At 44.3% G+C, this 19,653-nt stretch overlaps 1 protein-coding gene across 1 annotated transcript in view; it reads right to left on the reverse strand.

Moving 5' to 3' along the window:
* The window catches only part of SLIT2 (slit guidance ligand 2), a 749,523-nt gene that overhangs the window by 31,083 nt on the left and 698,787 nt on the right, over nt 1-19,653 (reverse strand). The window contains 2 exon segments of the mRNA XM_029590345.1: nt 3,894-3,997; nt 3,999-4,032. Coding sequence (XP_029446205.1) covers nt 3,894-3,997; nt 3,999-4,032 — 138 coding nt within the window.

Consider the following 19,653-nt stretch of genomic DNA (forward strand, 5'->3'; position numbering starts at 1 on the left):
CCACTACGAGACATTTGGTAAAGACTCGTGGGGCAGAAGCTAGACCGAAAGGGAGGACACGGTATTGATAATGGTCGTGGCCTACTAGAAACCGCAGATATTTGCGATGGGATTGTGTGATCGCAATGTGGGTATAAGCGTCCTTGAGGTCGAGAGAGCACAGCCAATCCCCTCTTTGTAGCAGAGGGAGCAGCGCGCCTAGGGTTACCATTTTGAACTTCTCTTTTTGAAGGTATTTGTTGAGGGCTCGAAGGTCCAAAATGGGACGTAGTCCCCCTGATTTCTTTGGTATTAGGAAGTATCTGGAATAGAATCCCTTGCCTCAGTTGAGAGGGAGGAACGGGTTCTATAGCATTTGATTGCAGAAGAAGGGATACTTCCTGTTGTAATTGAGCCAAATGGGTGGATAGACTCCACGCTTGAAGAGGCGGGGAGTCTGCCGGAAGAGTTATGAAGTTGAGGTGGTAACCCTGTGCGATAATTGTTAGCACCCACTGATCTGAGGTGATCTGCAACCAAGGTTGTAGAAAATGGTACAGTCGACCTCCTACAGGGATGTCCGGAAGAGGGGTTTGGCATGTGTTCCCTACAGGGGAGTCAAAGGCCAGCCGCAGGCCCAGGAGGAGGGGCTACAGTAGGCCTTTGTTTCCTAGGCTGACGCGGCTGAGGCCTAGTAGAGGATCGAGCTGGACGAGGCCTGGCCGATGGAGGGTAATAACGGCGTGGTCGAAAGAATGACTTCTTAGAGTCTTTCTTTTGCGGTTGCTTGGAGGTCAGCTCAGGTGGGACAGATGAGAGTTGTTTCAACGTCTCATGGTGGTCTTTCAACTCCGCCACAATCTGCTGAATTTGCTCTCCAAACAAATTATCGCCTAAGCAGGGTAAATCAGCAAGACGATCCTGAACCTCTGGGCGAAGGTTGGATGATTTTAACCAAGCCCAACGTCTGGCTGAGATGGCTGTGGCTGAAACTTTTGTGGAAGCATCGAATATGTCGTAGGCAGTCCTAATCTCGTGCTTCCCTGCCTCAAATCCCTTGTGAAGAAGGGCTTGAAGCTGCGGTTGGTATTGGTCTGGCAACGTGTCAGCATAGTCTTGCATCTGCTTAAGGATGGCTCTGTTGTACTGAGTCATGTAAAGTTGATATGAAGCTATGCGTGAAATCAACATAGCTCCATGATAGACTTTCCGTCCAACACTATCTAGGAACTTGTTGTCCCTGGTAGGTGGGGTAGAAGAGTGTGGCTTAAGACGCTTGGCCTTCTTCTGCGCGGACTCAACCACAACAGAGCGATGATCCAGTTGAGGTTTTTGGAAATCTGGTGCTGACTGGACAAGGTAGGTGGAGTCAGCTTTTTTGTTAACTGGGGACACTGATGAGGGAGATTCCCAGTTTTTCTTGAGCAGATCCAAAAACACCTGGTGTATAGGGATGGAAGCGATGATTTTTGGAGCATCCAGAAATTGAAGGAGTTCCATCATCTGGTGTCTGTCATCAGCTTCAGATTGTAGTTGAAAAGGTACAACTTCTGACATCTCTTTCACAAAATTAATGAAAGATAGATCCTCAGGAGGAGATCTTTTTCTACTCTCTGTAGGAGATGGTGGCGAAGGCAAATCTGTGTCAGAAGATGTATCATCATCATCACCCCAGGTATCGTAGGGATCAAGTGGGGTTTGTAGCCCTGATGGACCTGGCTGAGGCTCTGAAGGCATCGATGGAAACAGAGGTGGAATCGGTGCCGTAGGTGGAACCAGAAATGGCATCGATGGCTTCGGTGCTGCCGATGGAATCGGTGCCTGGCGTGGAATGGATGGAACCGAAGGATATATCGGTGGAGATATACCAGAAGGCACCAATGGAACCACCCCGGAAGGGGGAATCCGGAACGGTGTTTCTCCTGCCGATGAAAATCCAGTCGGAGACGGTGGTGTTGTCGATGGTACTGGAATCACCGATGGAAGGGCCGTCATGAGCGCCTCCATGCGGCTCAGTAGCGGTGCTAGCGCTTGTATCAACGGCTCGGTGGTCGGTTCCCTCCTCGGTGGCGAAGCCGGTGCCGGTGTCGGGGGCGGCACTGGAACCGGTGCCGGAGACTGTGCCGATGGAGGTTGCAATTTCTTCATCGCTTTCTCGATGGCCTCCTGGACCAGCCGGTCCAGTTCTGCCCGGAGACCAGGGGTAACCATACCCGGCTCGACGGGAGAGGGAGGCTGAGGCAGGGCCGGAGGGACCACCGTAACCGGTGGGATCACGGCCCCCGCACCCCGGGAGGGTGAGGGTTTCCTCGATGCCGGCGAACGAGACGTGGAGGGTGTCCGGTCTGTTCGCGGCTTCTTTGTCGGTGGCTCGGCTTGAGCAGAGGTCGATGGCTGTGGATCCTCGACAGGCCGAGACTTGTGCCGTCGATGGCGGTGCTTTTCCTTCCGATCCCCTCGCCCATCCGGGGAAGGGACGGGAGTCGACGGCCGAGAAGCGATCGATGGCGGACGGTCACCGGAGGGTTGATGATGATGGTACAACTTCGACGGTGCCGGTTCCGATGACGTCGATGCTATCGATGGCGTTGGGGTGGGTGCATGGAAGAGGAGCCCCATCTTCTCCATCCTGGCTTTGCGACCCTTGGGTGTCATTAAGGCACATTTGGTGCAAGTCAGGACATCATGCTCACTACCCAAACACATTACACAAACCCTGTGGGGGTCTGTGATGGACATAGTCCGGGTACAATCCGGACAACGGCGGAACCCCGTTGCCATGGCCTGAAGCCAAAATTTAGGCTGGGGATCGGTAAGTGCCAACAGGCCTCAAGGGCCAAAATCGACAGTAGTCGATGGAAAAAGGCAAAAAACTTACCGGGTTCCGTAAGATGACTAAAAATTTGTCGAAGGGAGACCCCTGAGGGGCAAATTTTCTTAGGAAATTAACTTCCAAATTCCTGTCAGGAACGTGGTTAGAGAGCTCCTTTCACCGCGTGGCAACTGCTGCGCGGAAAAAAGAAGACTGAAGGGAGACCCCTGCTGGCTGCAGGGTCAGTGCCTTGCTGGGCATGCCCAGTAGGGGCCAGTCAAAGTTCTGTTTAAACTTTGACAGAAGTTTTCCGTGGTGGGCTCCATCCTCGATGTCACCCATTTGTGAGGACAACCATCCTGCTTGTCCTGTGAGAAAGCTGGTTACACATAACTGGCTAACTTTAAGACAGCCGGTTATATTCAGTGGCACAACTGTACCACTAAATATATCTGGCTAACTAGCTGAGCCACATAGTGGCTTAAAATGGACCCAATGGTATTGTATTATTTCATATATTGTGGTAAATGTCTGGATTTTCAGCTTGAAATCCTTAATTAGGGTATGCTAACTGCTGTCATAAGGACTGAGACTGCGCTTTTAGGCCTAGCTAGAAACAGCTAAAGGCAGAAATATTGAAAATGACGTATCAATAGCATGCTAGGAATTATATATTTATATAATCTTTAGTAACAGATGCATAACCATATATGGAGGTATTAGTTACAATGAATTAAGTTCTTGGAATTCAATGAATATTGCTAAAATATTTTAGATATTCATGTACAGCAAGATATGCTGACCATTATTTGTCCAGTGCTTGTTATCACTGTTAAGATCATTTATAAGGTGTGAATTGTTGCTGCCTCACTCAGAGCTCTCATATCTTAGGTCGTAGCTGATGTCCTGTATTGTCTGTGTGCACACAATCAGATAATAAAATAAGGAAGTAAGCTAATTGCCTTCTGTTTCTTTGGTGATTACAATTTTTTCTTTAAAGCTTTTAAATTGGTATAGACAGGCATGTACAAAACTAGGTCAAGGAGCTTCCTGAATAAGTCCCACTTACACGATTTTCCACAATATTCATCGTCATTCTCACCTGTATCCTTCAGGACAGATACACGTATACCCATTTACTGCATCGGTACACTGTGCTCCATTTTTACATTTGTTCTCTTGGCAATCGTCATAGTCAATGTCACAAGTGTTCACCCACATATCCAGGAGTGCAATCACATCTGTTGATTAAAAAGTACATTGATTTACTGTAGCCTCCCATAAAACATTTTAATGCAATCAAAAAATTTACTATGCCTTCTCACCCTGAAAATTCCTGATTCAGGAACATTTCGCTTTCAGAGACAATTTAGCTTTTCTTTTCGGCTTCCAAAATATAACATACATTTGTGTCAGATAAAAGACCTATAAAGTTTTCCAAGCGCTGGAAAATGTGTTTGTGGAAGGATCTTATATGTGCTGAGTCTGAATGGGTAATGAAAATGTGAGATTTCTGTCTTCTACTGGCTGATTATCTGACAAACATCAAATGTTTGTGATGGCAGTCTTGATGGCCTCCATTATTCACTCTGACAGTACCCCCCCTTGGAATTCATCAACAGTGTAGATAACCACAAAATAAGCAAATGTGCAGAACCTCTGGGACCCAGACAAATAGTCTGTTGGAGGTATTTTGAGGACATGCTTTTGTTCGACTCCAGTGAATGATGCAGCACTGCATTTAGGAAACCTATTAGCTTGGTCAGCAAAAATAAAATAGATTTTGGCTTTTAACTAATCTAATAGAAAAAAAAGAAAATAGGAAAATAAAATTAGCTGCCTGATCTATGATGCAGCAGTAATTCCACTACAAATGCTTTGGAACAACAAAAGGAAAGTAAGAAAGAAAGAAAAGTATTTCAGTTGCCTGGTACAAGCACAACAAATAAATGAACAAAACGAGTCAATATGTGCATGGTGGTCTACAGAACATTTTACATTCTGTCTCTCCAAATGCAGTGGTCTCTCTTTACCACTAAGACACAAAAATGTATTTAATCTGATCTAAACTGCAAAGCCTAGCCTGTTTCAGGTTTCTCTGGTATTTTGATTGCATTTTTGATTCATAAAAAAACCCCCAAAAACCGAACAAAACAGAAGCACCAGGGTTGCCATATCAGTTTTGCAGAGATGCGCACTTCCACAATGCACTGCAGATGATGGTTTCCACAATGCTTAGAGTTGAAGCAAACACTTGAATGGCAGGTATAGGCATAAAGTACCGATATGAAATACTACACCAATAATCGAGTGACTTTAGAACTCACGGCGGGAATGAGCTCAATACTAGCCAATTGTCTAGGTAAGGAAAAATGCAGACACCCTGCTGACATAGAGCAGCTCCTGCTACCACTAAGCCCTTCGCAATTACTCTTGGGGCCACTGATAGGTCAAAGGGGAGGACTCTGCAGTCATAGTGCATGTCTACCACAAAGCTGAGGAACTTGCTGTATGGGGGCTGAATGGGGATGTGTGTGTATGCATCCTTCAGATCGAATCACTCAGCTGAATAAAAGTCAGAATTATCTGAAGGGAGCTCAGCGAGAATTTCTCCCACACCAGCATTTGAGACCGATTCTGGATTTATTAAGACTGAACAAACTTCCTGTTTTCTTGGGTAAATATCAGGAACAGAAGCCTTGATACTTGCTCATCATGGTTGATTCACAGTTTAAAGGACACATTAGCAATCCATATTTTGGAAATTGTGAATGCTTTGCTTAGTGAAGGGGAAGTTCCTACCGCACTACAATAGGTACTTAATTATATGGCTAATCTTTAAGAAGGCTGGGATAAATTAATGCTCTTGAACCATTTAATTACCTACATTAACCAAGATGCTAGAGAAAAGGAGCTGACCCATCCCACAATCGGGGTGGTGCTCTGCCTCTGGACATAGAGAGGAGGGCCTCAGGAGGGGGTGGGGGAGGGATGGGAGTTCAGGTAGGCAGGGTGAGCTTGGGGGGGGGTGGGGTGGTTTGGCAACCACAACATAGGTGTGGGGTGGCCTGCCCACCGTCCTCTTCTTGTGGTGGTTTTTTGCAGGCCAAGTCTCTCTTACCCCTTTTATTATGTATTATCTTTGCTGTACCATATCAAGCAGGTTTCCACTCCCTATGTTGACACTCTCCTCATGTGGGTTTGGGGACTCATTTCCATCTTACTACGTCTGGCAATGGGAGATGCCCAGCGGTGCTTTTGGGGCATAAGTGTGCAGCAGTTGCGCAGCATCGGGTGAGGCAGGCCTCCAGCTCTGCAAGTACAGGCCTTCTCCCCCCCACTCGCTCCTATCACCCAGCGGAGAGGGGTCTCCTTCTGTAGTTGCTAGCTGGAGAGTGCTGGTCCTCAGTGTACTGGAGGAGGGGTGGGTTAGCTCCTGCAGTTACTGCCCCACCCCCCAACCCACCCCCTGCTGCTGCTGAGTTTGTGCCTTCTCTTCCCAGCTCTTCCAGGGGATCGGTTTGTTGCTCTCTCCTCCCTCCAGGTTGAGCGAGTGCAGAGCAGCCACAAGGTGGAGCATGCAATCCTTTCCTGCCTCCTATCCGCGTATCACCGGAGAAGCACGTCTTGAGATGCAAGCTGGATTTGGAGACATACATTGAACATTAGCTTCAGGACACATGCGGGTGAGAGAGGGTGGGGCATCCAAACAGGCAGACTCGCTGCCCCATGTTTTCCCCCTCCCCCATGGCTTGGACTTGGGGGCCCCTCTCCAAGCAGAGAGGAAACCCCCCAATAATGCAGGCAGACTTGCTCCCCTTTTCCCCCTCCTGGATGGCTTTGGCACCCCATTGCCCTGGAGCAATGTGGCCCTTGCTGCTGGCCATGGGTAGTGTGCAGACTGCCACGATCATCTGGGAGACCCCTTCCCTCCCTCCACTCACAGAGCAGGCTGCTGGGATGGACAACTATGTGAGCAATAGCGCTTCCATGGGTTCCATGAGATGGTGGTGTGCTTCTGAGCCGCATGATATTTTTATCTTGGTGCTCAGCAGTTTGGTCAGTCACGCATCCAACGTTGAGGGCTGCATGCAGGGGTTGGAAGCACATCCCCGGCAGGTTTTTTTCTGGTATGGGGAGAGGTTTTCGTTGATACAAGGCCTGAGCTGTCCCTCCTTGAGTGCAATGGAGAATGAGGGCAGGGCCATGTCCCCCATTCCTACTCCTGGCCTTTTCCGGTGGGCTAGCCAACAGGCTTTCCCTAATCTGTTTTAATCAGGGGCAGTACGGTGCTCGGGGACTGCATGGTAGCAAAGCGAAATCTTCCCTGTCGGTAGACCTGCTCATGGCAGCAGGTCAGCTTTATCCCAGAGCTGCGCAGGGAGGACTGGAGACAGTAGGCCATCATGAGGAGGTCAGGGTTGAGCCACCATCCCGCAAGCAAAGAGGTTAGGCAGCCATCCAGGGAGCTCAGCTGCTTCCTTCTTTTCGGGGGTCCAATGCAGTGGCTTCCATATGTTTGGTGACTATGTATGGCTGGCATTGCAGTGTGTCAGACATGGATAGCGATGGGTGCCAGATAAACCTAGCAGAAGGGCCTCATTCTCCTCTCCCTCTGTGTACAATTGGATGGGTTGATAATGATAGTCATTTGATGAGCTCTTCAGGTTGCTGCCTGTTTATAGTTTGCTTTTCAGTGAGTCTTGATTATACACAGCATCAAATTCCAAGATATGGCCACAGCTAAATTAGTCGGGGGTCCTCAGCAAGCAAGGTTTCACTGCTGTGGGCTGTGGCAGGATTGACCATGTCCAAAGGTTCACCACAAGTACTGATTTATAAGCTAGTTGCACAAGGAATACCAGAGTAACCGACCTTTTCTCTGTCTACTTTGCTTGGGTGTGGGGGAGCTGAGATGATTGCCTGTTAGTCTTCGGCTTTGACAGCCAGGACAGGCCTGTTCACCATCCAAAGAATTATGTTGCATACTGTTAAGGGAATCCTACTTTTTTTTTTTTTTCCACAGAGCAGGACATCATTGCAATGAAGACGTTTACCCAAAAATCAACCATCCAATTGCAGGACAATGTGAGGGCAAGGCTTTAATGACCCTGCATCCCCCAGACTGCAAATTGTGTAGCAGTGCTGGCTTCTACAGCTAACCCTGCATCGGCATGATGCTTGTTGAGTGCTTATGAACTGAAATGTAGCAGACGAAGGCGTGATCACCCTGTAGGTATTTTGGAAAATAGATGTGTATTGTTTATATCCATTGATTGCATTATTTTATGAGTTAACCTGTTGCTGCATAAATGTTCATCCAATAGCTTCTTTCTTGAACAACAGTCTAATGAAGAATTTCCTTTCACTGGGGCAGTGTAAAGTGACCCAGGTGGGGGTGGGTGGTAAATGGGCTTGGGAAAGGGAGGAGCAAGTTGAGCCTACCACGGTTGTGTGTTTTGGACCAGTTAACAGAAATTCTTGATGAGCACAATATCTTGGATAAGCATCAATATGTGTTTAGAGATCATCATAGCTCAGAAACCTTATTGGTCTCTGTATAGTAGTTATGCTATGGCAGTGATGGCAAACTCCAATCCTCAAGTGCCACAAACAGGCCAGGTTTTCAGGATATCCACAATGAATATGCATGAGATAGGTTTGCCTTCAATGAAGACAGTGCATGTAAAACTTTCTATTGCATATTCACTGTTGATATCCTGAAAACCTGGCCTGGAGTTCACCATCACTGTGCTATTAAATTTGAAATTGAGGGATGTAGGCATTAGTAATATTTCTGGATATTTCATTGACCTTCAACACCATAATATTTTGTTGTCTAGACTGACAAAAATGGCTTGAACCCAGAAAGTTAAGTGTGTGAGAAGTTATGAATTGTAAAGAAAATTTCCACTGGGGTGCCACAGGTGTCAGCACTTTCAGCCTCCCTGTTGAATATATATTTTGCACCTTTGGGAAGATCTTTACTGAATATAGGAGATCCTATAAATGTTAAGCTGTAACATTCAGCTACATTTTCTGGACTAGGAGACAGTGCAGGAAACAGAAGCTTTGAGTCCCTCCTGTTAACAAACCATGGAAAACTGGATGTTCATGAATAGCCTAGTATTGAATATTTTAAAAACTGTTTACCCTTGCCAGAGGATTTTTAAAATCTTCAGTTTATGGGACATGTTTCCTATATTCTAGCAGGCTAGTTTTAGATCCGAATCTGTCTTATCCCACAGATAAATTTTATTAAAAATGCATTTTAAAAGCTTTGGTTGGAAAGACAGATTAAGATATATAATACCTCAGGGGAATTTTCATTCAATTGTACAAGCACTTGTTTTATTGATTTTAGATTACTGTAATGGGATTTATTTTGGCTTACCAAACAAAGCACTTAAAAGTTCTACAATTTGTTCAAAATTGATTACATTTGGGAAGTAGAAAATGGGACCATATTACACCGGTACTGATAGATTTACATTTGTGATCCATAACAGTCTGGAGTTAAATGTAAATTTTTTACTTTTAATATTTAAAGCTCTGTAGGACTGTAGGGATAAGACGATCAATCTAAAAAGGAGTGTGCAACTGAATTAAACTAAATGCAGGCTAAGCAACGCAAGGCAGAAGTCTAACATGATGAACACTACAGTTTTAATGAGAATGAGTATGAGAACTGCAATTAAGAGTAAAAAACCTATTGTTCTCCATATAAGACAATATGTCTCTACCTTACAATTTAGTTAGAACTGCCAGACACAAACTTCCTCAGTTTGTGGCCTTGACAAGCTGTATCCAGGCAAGAGGCCTAACTTGGGTCACCAGTGTCTTCTAGCCCACGTTACCATCCACATGAGAAACCGTATACATGTACCAACTATGAAGCAGCATGGAAGTCCATCAATCCTATGCTAGTAGATTATGATAATATGGAAAGTGCAGCTGATTGAAATTCATGTTTTGGAGGTGGTTATAACCTCCAAATTATTTCGTTTTACTTTGTTTTTCATATTTATTAAATGATTATTTGTTTTAGATGCTGGTTTTATCTTGATGTAAATGTTGATGTACGTACTCCACCTTGGGCAATTTTATTGAAAGGGGGCAGAATAAAAATATTTTAAAAACAAATAAATGCCATGCTCCTGGACAGGTATTAGCTCAATCACTTTCTGTAGAAGAAGTGACCCCACTACCACCTTAAGTTGAGCTGAGAAGTGTCATAATGGGTCAAATAAAGGTACACTGAGCCCAGCATTCTGTCTGACGGTGGCCAGTCTAGGCACAAGTACCCAGCAGATCCCCAATAATTGATCTCTTTCTTGTATCTCACTCCTAGGGATAAGTGCTGGATTTCCAAAGTCTACCTTGCTAATAACTGTTTAAGGACTTTTCCTTCAGGAGCTTGCCTAATCCTCTTTTGAATCCCACTATCAGGCTGATACAGTAAAATCTGCGGGAGAGGCCACTCTCCTGTGCGCACAATTCAGAAAAATAATTTATTCAAATTAGGGCCCGCGGTAAAAAGAGGCGATAGGGACACTAGTGCGTCCCTAGCACCTCTTTTTGGACAGGAGCGGCGGCTATCAGCGGGTTTGACAGCAGACGCTCAATTTTGCCGGTGTCGGTTCTCAAACCCGCTGACAGCCACAGGTTCGGATACCGGACGCCGGCAAAATTGAGCATCCGGTTTTCAACCTGCGAGCCAATTTTACATTTTTTTTTTTTATTTTAAACTTGGGACCTCCGACTTAATATCGCCATGATATTAAGTCGGAGGGTGTACAGAAAAGCAGTTTTTACTGCTTTTCTGTGCACTTTCCCGGTGCCGAGAGAAATTAACGCCTACCTTTGTGTAGGCACTAATTTCTGAAAGTAAAATGTGCGGCTTGGCTGCACATTTTACTTTCTGTATCGCGCGGAAATAACTAATAGGGCCATCAACATGCATTTGCATGTTGCGGGCGCTATTAGTTTCGGGGGGGGGGGTTGGACGTGCGTTTGCGACGCGCTATTACCCCTTACTGAATAAGGGGTAAAGCTAGTGCGTCGAAAACGCGCATCCAAACGCGAGTTAACAGTGTGCTCCGTTGGAGCGCACTGTACTGTATCGGCCTGTATGTTAATTGCCTTGATCATGTCCTCCAGCAACAGATTCCATAGCTTGATTGTGTGCCAAGGGAAAAAAAATGCATCATATGATTTATTTCAAATTTGACAGTTGTTAGCTTCCTTAAGTGTCCCCTAGTCAGAGTGTTTGAAAGGGTAAATAACTGTTCCCTATTTATCTGTTCCACCTCACTTATTTTATAAATTAATATTTCCTCTCAGCTGTGAGCTGAGAGCTGTGTCTTTTCCAAGCTAAAGAACCTTAATCTATTTAGCATTTCTCCACAAACGAGTTTTGCCATCCCCTTTACAATTTGTCATCCTTCTCTTTACCTTTTTCTATGTCCCTTATATCTTTTTTGAGATGGAGTAACCAGAATTGCACACATTACTCAGAGGTACAGTCATCATATGGATCTATACAAAAGGCATTATGATATTCTCAATTTTGTTCTCTATTCCTTTCCAAATAATTTCTAACATTCTATTTGCCTTTTTGACCATGGGTGCACACTGAACTGAAAATTTCAAGGTATTGTTCACAAGGACTCAGATTCTTTGTCTGGGTGGTGACTCCTAACATGGAACCTAGCATTGTGTCCTTGCTGTTAGGGATATTTTTCCCTACATGCATTACTTTGCATTTGTCCGCATTGTATTACATCTGTTGTTTAGAAGCTCAGTCTAGTAGGCTTACAAGGTCCTTCTACAATTCTTCATAAACCGCTATGATTTTAAGAACTCAAAACAATTTTGTATAATCTATAAATTTGGTCACCTCGCTCATTTATTTGTCTAGATCATTTATTAATATGCTAAATAGCATAAGCTCCAATATAGACTCCTGAGGCACAGCATTAATGACTTTTCTCCTTTTGGAAAACTCACAGTTTGATGCAATAAGACGTGCACAAAAAATGGGTGCTCACATTGAGTGCCTGTTTTCCTAACCCACAAGCATCCACATCCCCTGTACACCTGGTGCAATATTTAAATGAGAAAGAAAGTGGCGTGGCATGCAAAAAGGGCACACTAAGGAAAAATTAGCATCCCTGGCACTCAAAAGTGTACTGCATCGGGTGCATGGATGTCTAAATCGGACATTCCTAACAAAAGTGCATCATCATGAAATTACGGAAATTTGCAATGCGTGTTGTTTACCAAACCGAAAGGAATCACCCACTATTTTTTAAGGTGTCCTTTAGATAATCATGCTCCACTCCACTACTCGTTACATATATTTTATTTTTGTTCTAATCCCAAATAATAAACTTATACTAATTTCTCTAAACAACCCTATTTTATCTTTAAGGGAACATTTATCACAACACAGAGGACCAAATTTTTTAATGTTTCTAATGACTGCAAGTATACTTTGCTCCATCTTCAAAGCTGGAGTTAATTTTCCAACATAAAAAAATATGCAGTGGATGCTCAGCCTTTGGGTGCACTTTCTTGCATTGGGCAATATTAGCTAATGTTTTCATTTACATGTAATTAAAATGCGATGGGTGCTATCCAGTACAAGTTTTAGACATGCTAATCTCCTTGCTGCACCAGATGCTATTATTGCGCACCCAAAACTGTGTGCTAGGCTGGGCGCACTTTATTGCATTGGCCTGTCAGTGTTGAGTCTTGTCTTTTATTCAATTACCACTGTCTCCAATCCCATGACTTACCAATTTCCTGAGGAATCTCTCGTGGGGGAACTTTGTCAATGCCTTCTGAAAATCCAAATGTACTAGCAACAGGGTCACATTTATCTGCATATTTACACTCAAAAAAATTTAGTAAATTGTTAAGGCAAGAATTCCCTTACAAAAACCATGCTGACTCCCTCCTATTAAGCCATGTCTAAGACTGGTCTGAATTGGAGGCCAAACATTGGTGGGTCTGAGGAAGAATAAAAATAAAAAACGGTAACCACACTCCACAATCTTTAGGACCCACTCCTGGTGATCTCCTGCCATTCCAGAAGGATGCTGGGCTTGATGGACCCTTGGTCTGACCCAGCATGGCAATTTCTTAACTAGACCTTTCCCCTATCAACAAAAGTGGGAAGGTGGCTTCAGTTCCATAAAAAACTGGGCCCCTGGCTTCAGCTGTATCTGCTGTGGAGCCTTTGCTTGATACCTTTCCCTCTGACTTCCTCTATCAGGAAGCAGCTGCTGCAGAGTAGACAGAGCCCAATGATGTTGAAAAGAATGGAAAGGGCATCTTGGAAAGAGTGGTCGCTTATACAAGAATAACTGGTACCTAATCCAGGCAGACTGCTGGTCACTCTAGCTGACAATGAATGCAGCATGCTTAATGCTCCCTAAGTAGAGCCACCATCTCCTTGACTTAATCGCTAAACCAGACGTGCAGGAAACATCCATGAGATGGTCATGCACATCTTCACACAGACCACTAGCTCTCTAATGGCCACTGCATCAAATGTTTCATCTACAGAACGGATCACACTCTTGTGTTCCCCATCATCTGAACACTGGTCTGCTGCTGGTCTGATGACTGGCAAGGGCTTCAACCTTTTTACACATTTGTGTAGGTACTGCATCATATAAAGCTGATGCACCATAATCTGGGTGCTTAACATGGAACTCTAGAATATCTTGTCAAAGTTATCCATGAGAACTTTGTATCTTTTCCCCAGGGATATATTAGAGTGATCCTGCATTTATTTAGCCCACTTAAGAACTGACTTCACTATGGATGCAACAGTTGAACTACTCCAAAACAAGGAGTATCCTGCACCCTGTACTGTAAGTCCAGCCCTTGGGCCACCAGATGGTACAAAGTGGGAGACTGTCACATTCTTGACTGCAGAGTCAGCTGGTAGCTGTAGGAACTACAGAAGTCTGAAGACATCCACTCTCAGATCTGCTTCTTTGCAAACATTGATGCTAAGCCCCTTTGTTAGCTTATTTAGGAACTTAAAGCAGTAGAGATCCAATGAAGGTGAAGTATGCTGCAGCAAATCAGGTAAAGGTACAATAGAATTCTGTAGTCTCCTCCTCTGCTTCCAATCACAGGTGAGGGGAAGAAGGGGAAACATTAAGCCACTACCCCAATGATGATGGCAATCAAGGCAGAGACTTCTGTTGTCTTAGAGGGGACACCTCAGGGAAGGAGCCTGACCATGCTGAAGCTATTTCATCCTCCAACTCATTAAAACTGCCCAGGAGGTGGTGAATCCCCCTCCTTGTTTGTTGAGGGCTGAAATCTATGGCTAGAAACACCTGTGGTGATGTGTACACTGGCATCAAACTGGGCAGAGCTCCACTATGCAGAAGAACTTTCTCCATTTTGGATAGGAGAAACTACAGTCCCCGCTCCCTCCTATCCTCAGGTATCAAAGAGGCAAAGAAATTCTTCAACTCTGTCTTGTGGTTGGAGGAGAAACATTCTCGGTTCAGAAACCCAAATAGGTTCATCCTCTCTCTCCTGCAACACTGCCAATGTGATTGGCTCCAGAAACAAAATGGCTGCTAGCTCTGAAGCACTTCATGCCAGTTGTACTGGTTCCATTCTATTTTGTCATTACTTCTGCGCCAGTACTTCCCCTTTTTTCTTTCATGTCATTAAGTTCAGATTCAACATCTTTTCCATAGATGCCAAGGTTCTCTGCACCAATGGGTGCTGAGCTGGCATCTTCACTGGTCCCACAGATCTTTGTGCCGAGTATGTCAATGGCATCTTGGAGTAAGTGCACTCCACCAATGCTATAGATGGGGCCCTAGCAGGGCTGGACTCCAGGTAGAAAAACGTGATTTGGCACCATCGGGATCTTCTGCACCATAAATGACAGCACTTGCGCAGATGTGTTACTTTTTTCGGTGATGGGCCCGCAGTTGCAGAGTCCTGCCTCAATGCCAACTTCTTTAGCTCTGACAGGGCCAGCCTTGGTGAAAGAATCTTCTTAGGTGCCTTCCTCCATACTTCCCCTGGCGCTGAAGGCCTCTGTGCCTTGCTTAATAGACGAGGTGGAACCAAGAGCTGGCAACATGCAGGGGGAGCCCTCCTAATAGAATGGGGAAGAGAAGGGGGGAAACTTTCCACCTTGGCTCCATACATCAGGAGCCAGATACCTTGGCTCTGGGAGGCAGAGCAGCTCCAATGCCTGGTCTCATGCAAGTGCTTTTCCAAGCCTGATACTGCTGAACTCTGGATGATATGCTTCCACAGCTATGGCAGTCTGCTGAATTGTAATCTAGCTCAAGGCATACTTTGGGGCCGATTTTAATTCCCTACATGTGCAGGGTACATTTGTGCGTGCTACCCGCCAGAGTTAACTCCAGTGCATCTTCCCCAACATTTTAACTACCTTGCGGCTGGCAGACATTACAACTGAGGTTTGGGTCTAGATCACTCCTTTACTGTTGCTACCATCCTGATGATAGAGGACGACAATGACCTTCTACTTGGAAATGTTCTCTTATTGCTCAGTCTTTGACTAATAATTCCAAAATCCTACCTCAAATATTAGGAAGTGGATTTTAGATTTAATTATTTGCCTTTCCAAATGCAAGCTCAGTGTCAATTACAATTCAGGTAGTTATTTTCCTGCCCCAAAGGGCTTACAAGCTAAGGACAATAGAGAGTGAAGTGACTTGCCCAAGATCACAAGCAGCAGAGGATCTCAGCTTGCTGCTCGCCACTCCTGAGAATGAAAGCTAGGTTCTTCTGCAGTGCAGTACGTAGCACTGCATTATACTCGGCAGGCTGACACTGGCTGTCAGATTTTAAAAATGAGACTAAGATTATTCTTAGCTAAATGTCAGGAAATGGCATGCATCAAACAAATATGCACGAGTGTGGCTGTACCACACTTGCCTAGTGCTGGGCTGTTCTCTCTTTTCTCCAATACACTGTAGTTAAGTACGCAGCCCAGTAAATATTTAACACAACTTGGAAGCGCAAGCTCTCCTTCAGATTAGGAAACCTGGCCTTTTTGTGTGCCTACACAAATCATGAAACATCTTAATTCAGCCCAGCAAAAATTAATTTGGGGCTTCACAAGCCATCAGATGAAAAAACAAAACAAAAGAGGACCTTAGGAACAATGTTCATCTTAACAGAGTCAACTTTTCAAGAACCAGGGAGGAGGTACCACTTTGCGAGATTGCTCAGTTTGAACAATGACTTAACTAGCATATAAAAGGAAGACTTCCCAAGAATTCTGTTTAGAATTTTCTGGGCTGCACACTTAAGAACTATAATGTATGAGAGAAAAGACAGCTCAATACTAGGCAAGCATAGAATAGATGTTGGTAAGCCACACATATATATGTTTATGTTGTTGGCCATATCCTACAATTTAGCTAAGAATAATCTTAATTACTCTCTCATTCTATTTAAAGTATTTATATTCTGCCTAAATCAGAAAAACTGTACTAAGCGGATTACATGGTTTAAACACAGTATAATAACGCACATAATAATGCAACATAAAACAATAAAACATACAAATATAAAAATATTAAAATAAAATCTAGACAAATCCATAAAATCTGGCAGTGTGTGTGAGTTTGCCTAGTGATTTAATGGCTGTGCAATACACCACAATGCAGAAAACCTAGGTTTGTTTTTTCAGGTCAGGTTTTCCATTTCTTGGCTTTTCCACCCCATGGCAGGAAGGAGTCTTGGCCATCACTCAACTGTGACACCTACTGGCAGATTTGGGGTGCACATGTACCAGCTTCCAGATGGAGTTGCATTTTGGGGCCCTTAGCCATAAACCACCATTATAATAGCTGTGCTGAGTGGGAAGGTTACCCTGCCTGGGATAAAAAAAGGCTACTTTCAACATATGATGGCTTTGTCCTATAATACAGGGATTTGAAACTGCAATCTTTCATGCAGCAGAGACAACACCAGAGTGGTGTTCCTGCAAACATTTGGATTTGCATTATTAGGAAGTCACAAATGTTTAGGACATTTTCTCGATAGCTGCTTGATTGGTGGTGGTGGTCTGCTGGACAAATCTGCATCCTCTGGTGCTATCCAACCAATATAAGAAAATCTGGCATACCCTTGGTAGAAAAGTTGAGTTGTCTGGTCAGGAACACTCCCAACAAATACATTTCTCTTTGGCAGCTGTTTATTGATTACATGCAGACACGGCCTTTTCTTGCCAAGCTGGTTTTAACAGTCCTCTTTCAATTTGTGTTAGGCATCATTTAGTTTTTCTGTGTAATCTCCCCCTGCATCTGCATTGTGTCTGTTCTTTTTCTTCATCTTGGCTTTGTCTTCTTTCTAGCAACCAAGCTTTTTTTTTTTTTTATATAGTGTTTCAATAAATATAGCACACAGAAAAAAATATATAATCAAGAAGTTGAGCAATACCTGTATTTCAATGGCAATGATTTTGATTTTCATAATTTCATGTAAAAGTTTTCAAAAAGTCAAGTATTCTTTCAGAATAATCTCTCAAGGATGTGATATTTGGCTGCCAATACTGCTCTTCCCAAGCACTACTACTATATGACCTCATGAAAGAAAGTTCATTTACAACCATGCCCTGATGCACAAGAGGAGTGCTGTGGAGATGAAATCTGCATAATTTTAGGTAGATGATTAAAATAGGAACGCAAAATGGCAAAAATGCCAGGAAGAAAAAAAAATACTCAAGGAAAAATGTGAGGGGTAATTTTCATTTTAAGATAATATGATAGTTAATGCTGTGCATGATTTAGTTTGGGTACCAGGACTTTAGTCAGTTTTGGAGATTATGAAGAACCACTGCATTTCCAGTGGTATTTGGTCTTCAAAAGGAAAAGGGGAATGAGCTGGGATGGCCCGTACTACGGTCTGGGTTTCAGTGGCGCTCTCTTGGGGGGGGGGGGGGGGGGGCGACAGACAGGGTAGGCCCTTCCAGTGGACCTATGGCCCAGGAAGGTCAATTGTGGACTGGTTCAAAAATAGTTTGAGACTCTCATTGGCAGAAGACCAATTCAACAAAGTCAAAGACTCTTTCTGGCAGACAGTAGGTTCAACAGTTCATGTCTCTTTACTGGCAAAAGACCACATCAACAAACAATCCAGGCCTCTTTATTGGCAGATGGTCAGTCCAACAAATGGTCTTGGTCTCTACTAGCAGAGGACTGTTTCAACAAACGGTTCATGCCCTCCTACATAATATAGCCTAAATTTGGCAGGTGGTCACACAGTCTAATCCCCTGGAGATATTTCTGACTCTGGCTAGCAGGCTTTTCTTTCATCTTTATCCACGACTTTGCATCTTTTATTTCTTCTTTTAAGTTGCTTTATTAGCCACATGGGTATACTTTTATTATCCTTATTCCTTGTGTATTCTGTATGCAAGTTTAGACTTCCCCCGGCTCAGGCACTGGGTGTCATTAACCCTCACAGGATGCTTCAAATAACATTTCTGGTGGTCTGTAGCATGATCTGGGCTTCAGTGGTGCTCTTTCAGGTACGCATCAAGCTAGTGCCTCAGGGGTGCCTCTCTCCATGGGCTCACTCACCAATAGGTCGCTTGCGAGCAGAGGACTGGTTCAAAAGCAGTATGGGCCTCTTACTGGAAATGGGCTGATTCAACAAACATTCCAGGTCTCTGACAAAGAGCCGATTCATTTAAATAGATTGTGCACTTCCATCCAGTGCTGGTTGAGTTCAGCAGGCTATCACACATCAGTCCAATCCCTTGGACTGTGTCTGTGACAGTCTGCTGAAGTCTCTTCCATCTCTAGCAGGGCTTATTCACCTCTCTCCCTCTGTGAAAGGTCGATGCAGTAAAGTACGCCCAGACTAACATGGGTTTACTTACGGTTGGAGATTAGTAGGCCCAAAACACATGCCCTAATGTGTAACCAAAAGCACCCAATGCATGTAAATTGAAGACATTATCTACTACCACCTGATGCAGAAAAGCATGCCCAACTCACAGTTTTTAACTCGGGGAATATAACACCAGCTCTAGTGGTAGAATAAAGTTAACTTGCAGTCAAGGGCTCATGAGAAACATTAAAATATATGGTCCTCTGAGTTGCGATAAACGTGTCCTCCTCCTTAGTATCATCCTGACTCTTGAATTTACTGCTGGTGGTGGAGAAAATATATGTATATTGATTTAACAAAAAAGAAGCACACTTTTCTTATGGCTGCACAATTTAGACACCCGACAGCAATGAAATCAGCACCTCAGCAAAATAACCAAAAAGAGGCGCAATCAAAATGGATGCTCGTATTGATCACTTGTTGCAATAAACTCCTTTGAGTGTCAGACCTGCACAATTCTTCCTTAGCGTGCCCTGTTTTATGCTACCCCGATTTTCCCCTCATTAAAAATCTGCATTGGGTGCACAGGGGATGTGGCTGTGCACGCGATAGGGAAACGAGCGCTCAATATGAGAGCCCGTTTTGAGCGCATCTTAATGCATCGGCCCCTGGATATTTTCAGCTCAGTTCCAGGCCCCGTGTGAGGCACACATGGTTGGGGGTAAGAAGTAGTGTCCTGTCTTACCCACATCTCAGAACCTTGCCCTCAGGAATACTGTCTGTTTCTGGATTGAAGCATTTCCAGCTTTTTCTTTTTTTTCCCCACTGGTTTTCTTCCTGGAGCTGGGCCACTGTGGTCCTTTGTCTGGCTGCTAACTTCTCAGTTTTCCAGTGGGAAGGATGCAGACTGTCACAGTCCAAAATATGAAGGGGGATACAGCCAACCCGATCAATTTAATATGAAATTTAAGGCAAGTCCAATTCAATGCATATTTGCTCTT

The sequence above is a fragment of the Rhinatrema bivittatum genome, chromosome 1, assembly GCF_901001135.1.
Source record: "Rhinatrema bivittatum chromosome 1, aRhiBiv1.1, whole genome shotgun sequence".
Taxonomy (NCBI): domain Eukaryota; kingdom Metazoa; phylum Chordata; class Amphibia; order Gymnophiona; family Rhinatrematidae; genus Rhinatrema; species Rhinatrema bivittatum.